The sequence below is a fragment of the Macaca mulatta genome, chromosome 19, assembly GCF_049350105.2.
Source record: "Macaca mulatta isolate MMU2019108-1 chromosome 19, T2T-MMU8v2.0, whole genome shotgun sequence".
In the NCBI taxonomy this organism is placed as follows: Eukaryota; Metazoa; Chordata; class Mammalia; order Primates; family Cercopithecidae; genus Macaca; species Macaca mulatta.
This window is the reverse complement of record NC_133424.1, coordinates 44,672,906-44,687,244: the sequence shown is the minus strand read 5'-3', so window position 1 is coordinate 44,687,244 and position 14,339 is coordinate 44,672,906. Positions and strand designations below refer to the sequence as shown.

At 46.6% G+C, this 14,339-nt stretch overlaps 2 protein-coding genes across 7 annotated transcripts in view; one reads left to right on the top strand and one right to left on the bottom strand.

Annotated features, from left to right (window-relative positions):
- PEPD (peptidase D) overlaps nt 1-878 on the top strand; it is a 137,624-nt gene extending 136,746 nt beyond the window's left edge. For all 4 annotated transcript variants that reach the window (XM_077982063.1, XM_077982062.1, XM_001108725.5 and 1 more), the window contains one exon: nt 349-878. In XM_077982063.1, the coding sequence (XP_077838189.1) occupies nt 349-486 (138 nt within the window). In that variant the 3' untranslated portion in view covers nt 487-878. The remainder of the gene's footprint in view (nt 1-348) is intronic.
- Nucleotides 879-4,360: 3,482 nt separating this feature from the next.
- CEBPG (CCAAT enhancer binding protein gamma) lies at nt 4,361-13,333 on the bottom strand. Of its 3 annotated transcripts, none has more exons than XM_077976209.1 (2): nt 12,450-12,947; nt 4,361-7,919 (listed from the first exon to the last, which is right to left on the bottom strand). In XM_077976209.1, exon 2 carries the CDS (start codon nt 7,821-7,823, stop codon nt 7,371-7,373), a length of 453 nt encoding a protein of 150 aa, XP_077832335.1. In that variant the 5' UTR covers nt 7,824-7,919; nt 12,450-12,947; the 3' UTR covers nt 4,361-7,370.
- Between the last annotated feature and the right edge of the window lie 1,006 nt (nt 13,334-14,339).

Genomic DNA, 14,339 nt, shown 5'->3' with positions numbered 1-14,339 from the left:
CCAGAACATCTGCCACCAAGACAGGGGCCCTAGTGACGCCTTCCCTTGAGGTGGGCTCAGCTTGCCCCTTCGTGTGGTCTGTCACGAGATGGAGCCTCACCCCTCAGTAGGAACAGACGGAGATCCTGCAAAACTCCTTCCTGGTCCAGGGGCTCCCACCTGGCGAGGACAGGGTGAGCAGGTGACGTGAGCAGATGGCTCCATGAAGGAGCCTGGCGGCCACTTCTCTCTCCCAGGGAGTGTCAGCTGCTCCCAGCCCATGGTGGGGTGGGCCTGGAATGGGCCCCGCCCTCTAGCCTGGCACATGAGGCTGCTCTGAGATAATGTGTGTCTGTCGGCTTGACCCAGGTCCGCATCGAGGAGGACGTCGTGGTGACTGACAGCGGCATGGAGCTGCTGACCTGCGTGCCCCGCACCGTGGAAGAGATTGAAGCATGCATGGCAGGCTGTGACAAGGCCTTTTCCCCCTTCTCCGGCCCCAAGTAGAGCCAGCCAGAAATCCCAGCACACCCGGGGACCTGGCTTTGCAACCTCTTTTCGCGATGGGCAGCCTGCTGGTCAGCACTCCAGTAGCGAGAGACGGCACCCAGAATCAGATCCCAGCTTCGGCATTTGATCAGACCAAACAGCGCTGTTTCCTGGGGAGGAAACACTTTTTTAATTACCCTTTTGCAAGCTCACACCTTTAATCTGTTTTATACCTTGCTTATTAAATGAGTGATTTAAAATGATTGAAAACAATGCTGTTCTTTAGTAGCAACTAAAATGTGTCTTGCTGTCATTTGTATTCCTTTTCCCAGGAAAGAAGCATTTCTGATACTTTCTCTCAAAAATCAATATGCAGAATGACATTTGCAATAAAAGATTTCCTAAAATGGTCCTTTGTGCACGGCTTCCCCTTTATTCTTTATTCCTTTGCAGACGAGCATTTGGGACCCCATACACCCTGAAAAGATGGCTCACCTGGTGTCAGTGTCAAAAGTTGGTTCCAGGAAAAGGGTGCTGGCGGCACAGGCCCTTTAACGGCTGCTTCTGCCTTGAACTGGCCTGGTGGGACAAGGGCAGAGTCCTCCCTGAGGAGCCTGCTTTGAGCCCCTGGGACTCGGGGCTCTGGTGTCACCCTGTCACTTCCTATAAGGTTTCCCAAGCCTAACAGGATCAGAACCACTGGGGCATTTGGTAAGAGATTCCTGGGACCCCCTCAGACCATCTGACTCAATCTCGAGGGGCAATGGCCTAGAAATTGTGTATTTCACAAGCGCCCGCCAGATGCTCCTAACAGACAAGTGTGAGCAGTACTCCCAGGCAAGGTGGTTTTAGCTTGTCAGTACCAGTGCAGCCTGAGGTTTGAGGTGGGGCAAGCAACGCTGCGGGAAGATCCTAGGCACTCGGGTCAGACTGGCCAAGTCACCCCGCGCCACACCTTCGCACAAGTTAAAGGGCGGACTGATTTAACACAAGTCTTTCTGATACAGTCACTGCCTCCAAACTGGATTTCTGAAGGTGGTAGAATTACGTAGCGCTTGAGCTGCAGATATTTAAAACCGGAGACTTGCAGGGATCTCTTGTCCTTGATTTGTTTTTCATGTGGGACACCTTAGCCAAAGCCAGCCTCTGTCAGAGACACTGCCAACGAAGGCAGCGCCACGGCGAATTTGCAAAGACCGTTTGTCCTCCCTAAGTGTAGTCCTTGACTAAACTCCACCAGGCAGGAAACTAGCCAGGGCCCAGCCATGCCTGTTGAAGTATCTGTCCTTGCCTCACCTTCTCCAGTTCTCCCAGGGTCCCACAGAACAGCCCACCCGGGGAGCTGGTTTCTAGAATTCTGTACACCATTCCAGGTTTGCGTTCTCACAGAGCTCCCATCCAGGCGTTACCAAGCCAAGGTGAAGGATGACAAGTGAGAAAAATGCCACAGATGAAACCATGAGGATGAGGGGGTGGCAAACTGTAGCTGAAGAGACAGACATTTTCAGAAGTCACCAAAGGCCAGCGCGGTGGCTCACGCCTGTAACCCCAGCACTTTGGGAGGCCGAGGTAGGCGGATCATGAGGTCAGGAGATCGAGACCATCCTGGCTAACATGGTGAAACCCCGTTTCTACTAAAAAATACAAAAAATTAGCCAGGCGTGGTGGCGGGCGCCTGTAGTCCCAGCTACTCGGGAGGCTGAGGCAGGAGAATGGTGTGAACGCGGGAGATGGAGCTTGCAGTGAGCCACGATCGCACCACTGAACTCCAGCCTGGGCGACAGAGCAGGACTCCGCTTCAAAAAAAAAAAGCAAACAAAAAGGAGCAAGGAGAAATCTCTAATTCTATCTAAACACTTTTCAGAAGGTCACTAGGAACAGAGAGGTCACATGTTCTTCCTGAGTCACTAGGTCAAAGAGTGTTCTTTAAAAAAAAAAAAAAAATGTTAAATAAACAGAGACAAGGTTTTGCTATGTTAGCCAAGTTGGTCTTGAACTCCCGGCCTCAAGCAATCCTGCCTTGGCCTCCCAAAGTGCTACGATTACAGGCGTGAGTCTCCACCGGTCTCAAAGGGCATTCTTTGGAAGCATAGGTCTAGAGGGCCAGCAGTAGCTATCTCCTCTACCCCCGTGTCTGTACCTGTCTGTTCTAACCTCTGCAGAAACTTGTGTGGCTTCAGAAATCCATTAGAGACCCCTCCAGAAAGCTGTATAGTGCTACAACCCTTCTGAAACTGTGTCTGGGTATTCATTCAATAAATAATTGAGCATCTACTCTGCCAGTGCAGGATACAAACATGACTCCTCCTTTCTAAGCCTCTAGTCTCCTGAGAGGCCTTCACCTCAAACGAGTATGAACAAATATATTGTTTCAAACACTGCAAAGTGCTGTGAAGCAAGCAACACGATAGGCTTAGCGTAGACAGCCAGGGGGCTGAGACAGAGGAGGTAGCTTGTTAGTGAAAAGTTAGGGGAGATGCTTCATTCCAGACAGAAGGAGCTGTCCCAGGAAGGGCAGAAAAGAGCTTGGAAAAGCCCTAGAGCCGAAGCAACGTGACACAGGAGGATGGAAGGAAATTAAGTTGATGAGGGGAAACACCACGCCACAAGGAGACTGGGTCTCACCCCGTGTGCAACGGGGAGCAACAAGATGGTTCTGGACAGCAGGCAGTGACACTGCCATCCAGTAACACTGAAGAGGAGCCAGTCACCAAGTCCAGGCAAGAGAAGAGGATGGCTCTGCATGGGAAGTCAGGGTGGGTGAAGCAGACAGGTACAAGAGCTCCATTTAGAAGGTGGAAGTGAAAGGTGGAGATGCGGAAGCGCATTTGGTTCTAACAGCTGCTTTAAACGGAGGGATGAGAGGTGGCGTTTGGGCTGCAAAAAGTAACGCGTGACTGTTTCACTGACAACTTTATTCCTTTTCCAAGTTCAATTCTATAACCCCTATTTCTCTAGATGCCTCTACAGCTTTCAGGCCTAGAGCTCTGTGAGGAGTGGGATATTACAGTAAAATAACACCTAGGCAATGGTGTTCTCTGAGTGTATGTAAAACTGTAAAACGCATATGAACTCTCTGGCTAGGCACAGGCAGTGGATGAGCTGATGTAACAGTGCTTTCGTCAGAAAAAGACCTGGCCCCCTCACAAAGATGTCATCGCTCGGTAAAATTCCCTAAGACACGTTATTGGATTCTAAATTACAACTAATTCAAAGAAGTGAAACGGGCCACACTTCCCACAGAAATAATTCCTGACCTCCACTTTTTATTAAGATGCAGCAAGCAGAAATTTATTTCCCAAGACATGAAAATAATTGAGGAATCATAGAAGAAAAGCATTTAAATGGCATTCCCTCGAAATACTCAATTCACATCAGCTCCCTGGACTCAACGATGTCTATGAAATCAGCAAATTCATCTCTATACTCTATGGCATGATGTAAATGAAGACGGTGTCCACATGTACTACAAAACTCCAGATAGGGGAACGGCCTTACTTTATACTCTTTATCTACCTCGAAACAAGAATTTCTTCCCTAAATGGGAACCATGCTCTGAGACACTAGGTGATTAAACAGGAACCCATTTATTCACTTATTTCTTTCCCTATTCTGGTATAATTTTTAGTTTAGACCAAGTGACTAAAAATGTAACTAAAGATGTATCCCATGTTCAGAGAAAACTATTTTCCTATCCACTAAGGGCAATCGGGGAGATCTAGACTTGGACGCAAATACCTCTGCCTGTCTCCCCACTTTCCCCACCCCTACCCCCGGCCGTCCAGTGTGGGAACAGGAAAGACGGCAAGGCGCCTGCCTGGGCTTCCCAGCTGTTTAACATCTGGACTGCTTTTTGGTATCTAATATAAAGAAAGCCACAATGAAAGACAAGTCATTGTTCCAAAGTTGTTTTTTATTTTAAATTTGTTGAAAGAAATAAAATTATATTTAAAAAAATAGAGAAATTTCACAAATTGATGAAAGCCAGGAACAAAAAGAACAAGTTAGTACTTTTTCCTGAGAGGCAGATCTAACAGCTGCAGAACGGACTTTTTCCTTCCCAACTTTTGTCAAACAAAACAATTCTCCTATTTCTAAGGCATCAAAAAGCACTGAGTGCGAAATGGGCTGTTCAGATACAAGGTCTCAAGCCCTCTAATGGGGATTAGGAAACGTGAAAAGCTGCTACAATTTCCTCTCCTTTAATACCAAATGTTAAAAACTGTCTATACTTCTACTTGTTATGTAAATTGGAGAATTTCACACTCATGACCTGCATTTCAGACCTGGTGGTGTTTAAAATCTTACTACTTAGTATCTGCAATGGCATCCCAACAACTGATTTCAGGGGCCAGCAGCAGGAAGAGCTGCTCTGATCTCACCATTTGCGGCCAAAACCAGCCAAAGCGCACCTATCCCAGGAGACTCATCTTATGCAGCTAGAAACTTACGCTACAGCCTAACTCCTAAACTGCTGGACCTGCCCACAAGGGCAGATCACATCCTAATGGTTCACAGGTCACACACAGAACGAAAGTTACAGAAGTCACCTTACAGTTCCCAAAACTCTAAATGGATTCATTCCCCACACTTGGTTTCCCTAATTTTATACTGATAAATCTATCAAATTACAATTTCCAACCACTTCAGGAAGACAGAGAACACAATGGTTAACATTTTTGTTCTCTGCCTAACTGCTTGCTTGTGCTAAACTTTAAACTTCCATGGGTAACAGGAAAGCTTGAACCCATTTTTCCAAAAGATCCAATCTTGTGTTCTGATTTGAAATACTGAGTCCACACCCCTGATGATTTCCCTCAAGTTTCTTTTTCAAGATACTTAAGTCAATGCACATAACTCGTAACCATAAATTCCATGGGGGCATCGAATTCCCAAATATTTTTTTTTAGTAAATCAGAGACTGAAATGTCTGTAGCACCTACCACAGGTGCTTATACATTCAAGTGACCTAATGCATCTCCAATTAATTATGTAATACCAATCAGCTGCTAAGGATCCAGGAGGATCCTGTGGTGTGTCCTGGCTAGTTATTCAAAACATCTCTCATCCTTCATGGGTAGATCCATACTCCCAAGGTAAGCTGGTGTTGGACCCTAGAAACCCCCCTCCTGTCTCCTGGCTCTATAGGGAGTTAATAGCCCTCCTGGGACAGCATCTCCTGGGCTCCTGTTTTACATTCAGAAGGGCCTCAGAACTCTAATAATGGCTTTGCTGAGTTCCTGGGCACCATGATGTCTTCTGCCAAGAAACGGCGCGGTCAGCACTCTTCCACCAACCAGAGGGTGCAACTTGAGTTTCATTCTGGCTACATCATCCCAAGTCCTAGTATGAAACAGCAACGTGGCCAAAAATGACCATGTTCAAATAAGATACCTGGTCACACAAACTTTTAAATCAGTTATGACTCAGTCTCTCATCTCCAGCCCAGGCACACAAAAAATACACAAATTTGAGCTAGAAGTGTGCTAAGAAAAAAAGAGAAAGAAAACAAAACAAAACAAAAAAAAGAAAAAACGTTGACAAAGACAATCTAAACTACCAACACCGACGTAAGCCAGACTCTAGAGAGTCCCTACTTTAGCAACTGTCATTTTTTATCTCAACAAAAATGTCAATCTCCTGAGTTTTATCAGCATTTTCTAAAATAATTTATGGGACACAAAAGCATATAAATGAATAAACAGAAGCAGTGGTACAAAGTCTGGAAAGTCCACTAACCAGAAAAAGAAATGTCACAAAAACAATATCAAAAGACGTATTTAAGAGAAATAAATTAAAGGTTAAAACCTTACACTTTCAAGTTTTCTTAGACAATTATTTTGGGAGATGGCATGGAGTTGATACATTTCTCTAACAGTCACTTGGTTAAGATCAAATACCAAAATGAGCCTTCAGAATAAATTTTTGATTTTAAAAATAATGGCCCCATGGTAGCTATTTTGAACACAAGAGAAACTACCTTCTGAATAATATTCCAAACCCTAATTAGTACGTTGTGTCATCAAACTGTTAAGACATTTTGTTTACTAACTTGGCTGTCAAAATTGTATCCAAAAAAACACTTACTTTACTAGCACCTGCACAAACTAAAATTCTGGTACACAAGTTTCTCTACACCACTGAGTTGGGTTTTTAGAATAAAATAATGCCAATCTAAGCGCAAAGGTATCCCAAAAACATAATTCCTATGCTTTAGTTTTATTTTCGTGTTTAATCTATTTGCTTCCTAAATGTTATTTGTATATTTTAAGCCAATTGGCCACACAATGTCTATAAGATGTGATGAGGTTTCTTTACTTAACCTGACATCACTATTCAAAAACTTGTACTTTTGGGGGAAAACAGTACTAATTATGTTAAAACAAAGTTTATGCCATACATAAAATCACTCCAAATTACTCACTCATTGCTTTCTATAGCTCTATGAATTTATAATACATAATTCAGAAGAAAATCACAAATAGATTTGGCATTCAACTTTTCTTAATCCAATTCAGTCTACCCATTAATACCAAGAACCTTCTGCATGGCCTGCCAGTTCCCCATTCCTTTTGTCAACTTAAAAAAGAAGCACTTCTTGGGAAGTCAGGATTTATTAAGAACATCGGGATCCCAGATGGTTCTTTTTTTTTTTACCATATACCTTAACATTTGGGGGATTTTGACGCCCACAAAAATCTCTATCATTTAAAACCAGATATTCGAATTACAAGGCTAACATTTTTAGCTAATCAACTCTTCAGTGCTGATCCTAGAAAATAACCTTCAATGGGTCTTTGAATCATGGAAAAGGACAACTTTCAGCCACTGACATGAGTGGTGTCGGTGGTCACACCTTTAACGTTCAAACCACAAGCTGTGAAGTCTGGAAAGGGTGAGGTCTACTGTCCTGCACTGTCGCCATCTGCTGTCGTATTTTCAGTGCTAATGGACTGTACGTTGTCTGCAAGGTTGTGCGCGTGCTCAAGAAACAAATCTTTGAGTACACTTAATTCCTTGGTCAGCAATTTGATTTTTGCTTCCAACCGTTCATTCTCTTCCTTGAGCTGATTGACTCTCTGCAGCGTGTCTTGTGCTTTCTGCTTGCTTTTCAGCCGGCTCTTTTTCACAGCCATGTTGTTCCTCTCTCGGCGCTGCCGATACTCATCGCTGTTTCGATCCATGGGCGAGCTCTTTTTGCTCTGCTTGCTGGGAGCCACGGCTTTGCCTCCTCCCCCAGGGCCAGCAGGCACCAGCTGAGGAACCTGCTGTAAGCCGCTGGCATGTGCCTGGGTATGGATAACACTAATTCCGTTCACCCCTGGAGTGCTGTTTTGCTGCGATATCTTGCTCATTTGGGCACTCTCCCTTGCCAACACAGAACAGGTAGAAACGAGAGCAAGGTGATCAATGGTTTCCACGCTAAGCTGCCAAAAAATCTTCACATGTACCTAGTTAAAAAATAAATTGCATTAAAATGTTTGAAACGACAGGATCAAATGAGATTAAACTTGTATGTACCTAACATCAGGCCAACATTAATTGATTCTGCTGAGAAAAGTCTACAGCAACTGCCAACTGTTGCAATGTTTCTGAAGTCTAAATCATTTCACTTAGAACGGTAAGTCAGTACAGAAGCACCATCAGGCGAAACTCAGCCCACCTGGATCCCTGAGGGCACTGCCCTTCTGCGATTGTTATCAAAAATGGGAGGAAAATAAAAGACTGCCACTAATTAGGTGGCGCATGTGAACTAACAGCACTTGACAATCTGCCAGGGAGAAGCTGCAGCTGACCTTGGTAGGAGAGACACCTGCAATGAAAGGGGGGAAGTTTCCATTGTTGGTTCAAGTCAAAACAGAAGGCTGGGGTGGCGTGCCCTGTCTCCAGTGCTCATGAGGAATACCATGCTATCACCTCTGGGGGTTCCATGTTCTAATATGCAGAGAGGGAGTCATCGAGGACTTGAGTTCTCTCCCAGAGCTCTCTTTATGGGATATTTTGAAAAGATAGTTTTTTGCTTTATTTTTTAATGACCTCAAACGATAATTCCACAGTTAACAAAATTTACTGAGTTAGTTTCTTGAATTTAGGAGCTCTGACACTCAATTTGCTCCCCATCCCACCAGGCTTGTAAAAAGTGTGTTTTTGTTTCTTGACATAATTAATAAAACATCAAAACACACTCAACCTGAAACCACAAGGAAAGAACCAGAAGCCCTCATAAAGCATCCAAGGAAGTGCAGGTCCTGGGACCCGGGCCGGACAAAGGAGCTGAGCAGCTGCCGTGCCTGTGACCACTTCGCGCTACCAAATGAGCTCGTGTGAGCTCGGAGGATGCACCAGCTCTGAAGCACCCCTGTGCCGCTGCCTGCAGAAATGAAGTCACGGTTTCAAAAACCAGTCACATGTGGATTACTCTGAATCCAATCAAGTCCCTACAGTTGCCCCAAGAAGTGTAAAAGCGTGACTATCCTATCATCAGGAGGCCGCTTCAACATCAACTGACTCAGTTCAGTGAACGGTGTCCACCAAGGTGTCAAGGCACTCTTAGACATTTAGAAAGCAGTGTTAGGAACATAAACCTATCCTGTTCTCTTTTCACAAAACTGCTAAAATTACATCAGTGGAAAAAATCTGGAGTCAGATTTATACAGTGATCCCACAATGAGGGAAAGCTCAGTTAGCCAACACCAGTAGCTACATCCAAACCTTTAGCCAGGCAATTCTGTACACAGTTTATTGGTCTCTTTTTAAAAAACATCTTTGCTTTAAAAAGTCCATGTGTCATTACTTTCCATTGTTTTCAAAGCCACACAGCCGGCCCTGAGCTAGTAGGTCATCTGTTCTCACTCCAGCACTAAGGCAAGACAGAAAGCGTCCCTCCAAATGATGAAGGCTATCCACTCCAAGCCTATCTTCAGTAACAGACAGTTCACAGTTTCCTTTGATCCTTATTAGGTTGCCTCATTTTCCTTTCAGTAGCAAAGTGGCTGTTCAGTATTAATCTGAGCCATGCTTAGTGCCACCTAACATTATTATTGCTTATCTATCTGGTGTCAAGTGAGTAGAAGTGCTTGACTCAATTATTAAGAACTTGGTTAACACCTCTCCTGAGACTGTCTTAACAATCATAATCATGTTCACCTTATTTCTCTACTTTTTTATATACCAATTATATTTTTAGCCCTTAAAGCTCTCTACAGTCAATGTGGCCATGCTCAGAGATAGCAACGATCCAAAACGGTAGAGACCGGTGACCAGGCCAGTTCTTGTCTTGGCTATGGCTCCCCCTATTTTAGTATGGGTAAATCTCTTTTCTTCCGTGGGCGTCTATTCCCCATATGTAAATGAGGGATGTGGAATAGTAAGACACTTTTCTACAGACAACACACCACGACCTTCAGTCACTAACAGCTCTTATTCACTACAGGGTCCAAGTTCAGCGACGTTCATGCCTGTTTCCATATCCAAAGATACAGGAACAGGGAAGGGCTCTTTCACCTCTGCCTGACTCATCTTGCAAGGTACTAGGCTGAACGTGTGTGGTAGGCGAGGTTTTAAAGGTAAGCCCTTTGGCGTGAAAAGAGTATTCACTGAACCTACAAGCTGGTGAAAATGTAAGAAAGAGAAACTTGGAGATAATCAAAATAACTCCGAGACTGTTTTGTTTAAAAAGTTCTTAAACCATATAAATAGCTCTTAAAGTGAAGAGAAAATTAACCAAGTAAAAGGGGATCAAAGAGCTAAGAGGTTTTACACAGAAAAGGCCACTCTCATTTATGCTTTGTTCCTTCCACACACATTTACTGAACAGCTACAACAGGCAAAAAGTGTTTATTTCAAAGCTGGACATTGAGTCCTAAATTCAAGTCCGGCTCCTCTGTGGACAAACACTATTCCAAAGTTCAGCCTACAGGAAGCAGGGTGGCGCCTGGCTTCCTTCCATGTGAATCACTCAAGTAGGAAACAGCAGGAACGCTGAAGAGCAGTGGCTCTCAAAGTGTGGTCCCTGGACCAGCATCATCATCATCCAGGAACTCTTTAGAAATGTAACTTCTCAGGCTGCCCCAGACTTAGAATCGGAGTTCTAAGAACAGGGCTGAGCAATCTTTTCATAAGGAGACTTCCAAGTAACTTTGATGACACTGAAGTCTGAGGGTCTCTGCTGTTGATTCCCAATGAATACTGAGAATGGTGGACTAACTGGATAATAGGCTTTGTTTCAATTCAAACTTAATTCAAGTAATGTTCGTTCATGTCAGTCACACTGAAAGCGCACACAATGTTAGAATGAGTAAAACAAAATCAAATTTTTCTGAAGTTTCACCTGGGGAAATAAACCTACTAAGAATTTTCCCAATGCTTTTGTCCCTTTTCTCCACACACCTAGAATCCAATATTCCTCCCCTTGCCCACCAAAATAAATTTTTCACTCAGTTTCCTCAATGAAGGTCAACATTTCAAAACAGTCATAGATGTTTCTCCTTGGTCCTAACTCTATTTAGTCTTTGGGATTTGACAATTCCACCTAAAACAAAAAAACTTCCCATCTACCCTTCCTCTCCATCCCAATCCCATCGAACTCACCTCAGGTCACTATCATCTCTCAGGGACACTGGTCTCTGGTCTAGCCTGCTTCCTCCAACCTCTGTCTCCAGAGCAATGAACACTCAAACCTGAGTGAGTCACTCTCCTGCTGAAAATTCATCTCTGGCTCCAGTCTACAGGATCAAATCCAAGGTCCTGACCCTCTCTCCTCCCTCACACCACATCTTGACAGTACTAAACCACTATCTGTATCCTAAATGGTCTGTGCTTTCTCTTTTCTTTGGGCATCTGGGAAGATCTGTTCCCTAGGTCTGTCAACTCCAGCCACGTCGTGTCTCCCTGCGGATCTTCACATGCATCTACTGCAGGGTCCATGAGGGAGGGGACGTCCCCTTTCTGGGAGTACAGAAGTGGGTCACTGGGGCATGAGAAGAACATCAACATCATCTTTCTAACCCAATCCTTTTGAAGTGATTTACAACACACAAAACAAATAGACTGTAAATAAACAACCATTAGGAGCTCATGCTCATTTTTTTCTTTTTTTACTGATAGAGCTAGAAAGCCACAAACGCAGGAGGCCAGTGTACCTATCAATACAACCACCCATGGAACCAGCCCTCCCAAGAATGCACAATACACCTGGAATCGTAGCTACCTGTACTTACCATTACTGTGACCAAGTGAGGCAATCTTAGACTATAAGACCAAATTCAGCCCCATGAGGTCCTATTTGTCTTTACCAGGGGCTCAGCACATAGTGTTTAATTTCCCAGAGATGAAACCATCTCTCCAAGATCAGCCAGCCTTGCGGACAGACATGATGTGCTCTTGAGAATTTAAAGGATATTCTCAATGTTTTGTTTCCCCCTACTTTTTTTAAAGCAGGTATTAAAAATAACTAAACCAGCCAAGTGTGCCCACCAGAAGCAGGAATCAAGAAGCTGAAATATGCTTCAGCTCCTGGGTACCCTGTAATTATTTAAGCCTTGTTTACAGCAACTTTTTCCAGAAGCAGAACTGACCTTATGAACGGCTTATCCCAAATACTACTCAAGGGCTAACAGATGATCACATCTTAAACATCAAGAGCTTCTAGATGTAGAATGTCTTCGTAAAGCAAGCCCTTACAGGATTTTCTTTTAAAATTTTCTCGGCGAGTCACACATCTATGGGAGAAGTCTGCCTTAAGTGACAACCTATTCATACAGGCAGTCAATTTTGACACAACTACCAATTTTGGTGTCACCCATCAACACTGAGACCTTTCTAAATCTTATACATTTCAGGATGCCAGATTACAGTATAAACCTCAAACAAGGGGAAAACCAAACAGTAAACCTAGGGAAGAGAAGCAACACACCAGCTACCCTGGAAAACAGACTCTCCTCCCCCACACACATGTATTTCCATCCTCCGCATCTGGACACCTCTGCTGGCTGTTTGCCCTGCTCCGCTCCCTCCAACCATGCCCGCGAAGTGCTTCATTTCTTCTCTATTTGACCCGTGGGTGTTGCGTGTTCTTCTAAACTACGTTCAACAGTAAAGTGCAGGACATTCAAACAGCTCCACAAAGCAAAATATTATCTCTGCGAAGTCATGCATTTAAAAACTAGTTGCTTTCCCTATTTTATTGATCAGTCTTTGAACTTCTGAACAGATTTTCGATCACCGCAAGCTGAGCCCTTCTAGAAGAGCAGGATTCTAAAGCTCGATTCGGTCCACCTTCTGCTATTCTGGGAACACCCTTCATCCCCAGGGGCCAATGCAAGCCTGGCCGGTCACACCGCCCGTCTCACCGAGAGGGGGCCGGGCTCCGCAGGGGGCATTCCCCGGCCGTTCGCGCGCTCTCGGCCAGCCGCGAGGGGCGCCCCGGGCAGCGCGGGGGTCGACGGGCGGCGCCGCGGCGCTGGGCCGCGGCCAGGAATGAGCTCAGCGTCCCCGCCGCCGGGTGTTGCCGGCAGGTTGCATCAGACGCCGCGCGGCGCCGCCGCCCGCGCCTCCAGCCTCGCGGGGCCTTCCCGAGCCAGCCAGCCTTCTGGGGCCGGGGCTGGGTTTCCCCGAGCCGGGCCCGCGCCCAGGCGAGCGGCCGGCACCGCCGCGGCCTCCTCCTCCCCGATCTCAGGGCGCCCGCCGCGGCCTCTTTACCTGCTCCTCCAGCCCGCCTGCCCCCAGGCGGCCTCCACTCCGAGCGGCCCCGCGCGGTGCGGCCCGAGCCGACCCAGGCCTCACAGCCCGCGAGTCAGCGAGGAGGAGCGACGGTTACGAAACCGGCAGCCTCCGCCCGTTCCGCAGCCGCGGCCACCGGCTTCCCCTCGTCGCCGGGTCGCGCGCGCCGTCGCCGCCATCCTGACCAATGGGAGCGCCGGCCTGCGGGAGGCACCGCCTTCTCTCGCGACGGGCACCCCACCCGACCAATCGTGGGCCGGATAGAGGAGGGAGGCGGGCACACGGCGGGGGCGTGGATTCCGCGCGGCTGGCTCGGCGGGTGTGGCGGGAGCAGGCGGCTGCTCGCTACGGCGTCCGCGGTCGCTCGGCGGCTTGCCCGGGCTGGCTGCGGCCCAGTGCTGTGGACTACTCAGGTTCGTGTCGGAGGCTGAAGAGCCGTCGCCTTGTGAAGGCCAGACCTGCCTTTGGAAGCATTTCCTGAGGTAGTTTTGTGAACCACCGGTGACTGTTTTGATTTCGCCGCGTCCCCTGGGAGCCCCCGCGGCGTCCCTCACAGAGTTTCTCCGAACGGAACTTCCCGCAGGCGGGCTGGCCCTGTCGCCGAAAAACGAGAGGAGGCTGACGCGGTGGCTCCCGCCTGTAATCTCAGCGCCGAGGGAGGCCGAGGCGGGAGAACGGCTTGAGCCCAGGCGGTGGAGACCAGCCTGGACAACATGGCGAGACCCCATCTCTGTTACTAATTTTTAAAAAATCGAATGAACCCAAATGTTTCGCACATAGGATTAGCATTGATGTCACATGGGTGAAAGCTGCAGGCTGTGCTTTGTTGTTAGGGTGACATGAAGTGAATTTCCTAAATCGATTCCCCTTGGGTGCCTTCCAGGTGAATGGGTGCGAGGTGCTCTCTGAAAATGAGCAGCGATCCAGTGTGACTTAAAACTCGCCAGGAGGACCCGAAAGCGTTTTAACACCAGGAAGCAGCAGCTCGCTGGGCGGAGGGCAGAGCTCGCCTGATAGGTTTGATTGCTTCCTCTTTAGCAATGCGTATCGTTCAAAAAATTGAGGCTTTGAAAGAGGAAATGTTTCTTCAGCGCCCATGGAACCGGCTCGCCCCGTAAGATTGTTTCGAGGAATCAGTAAGATGATAAAGC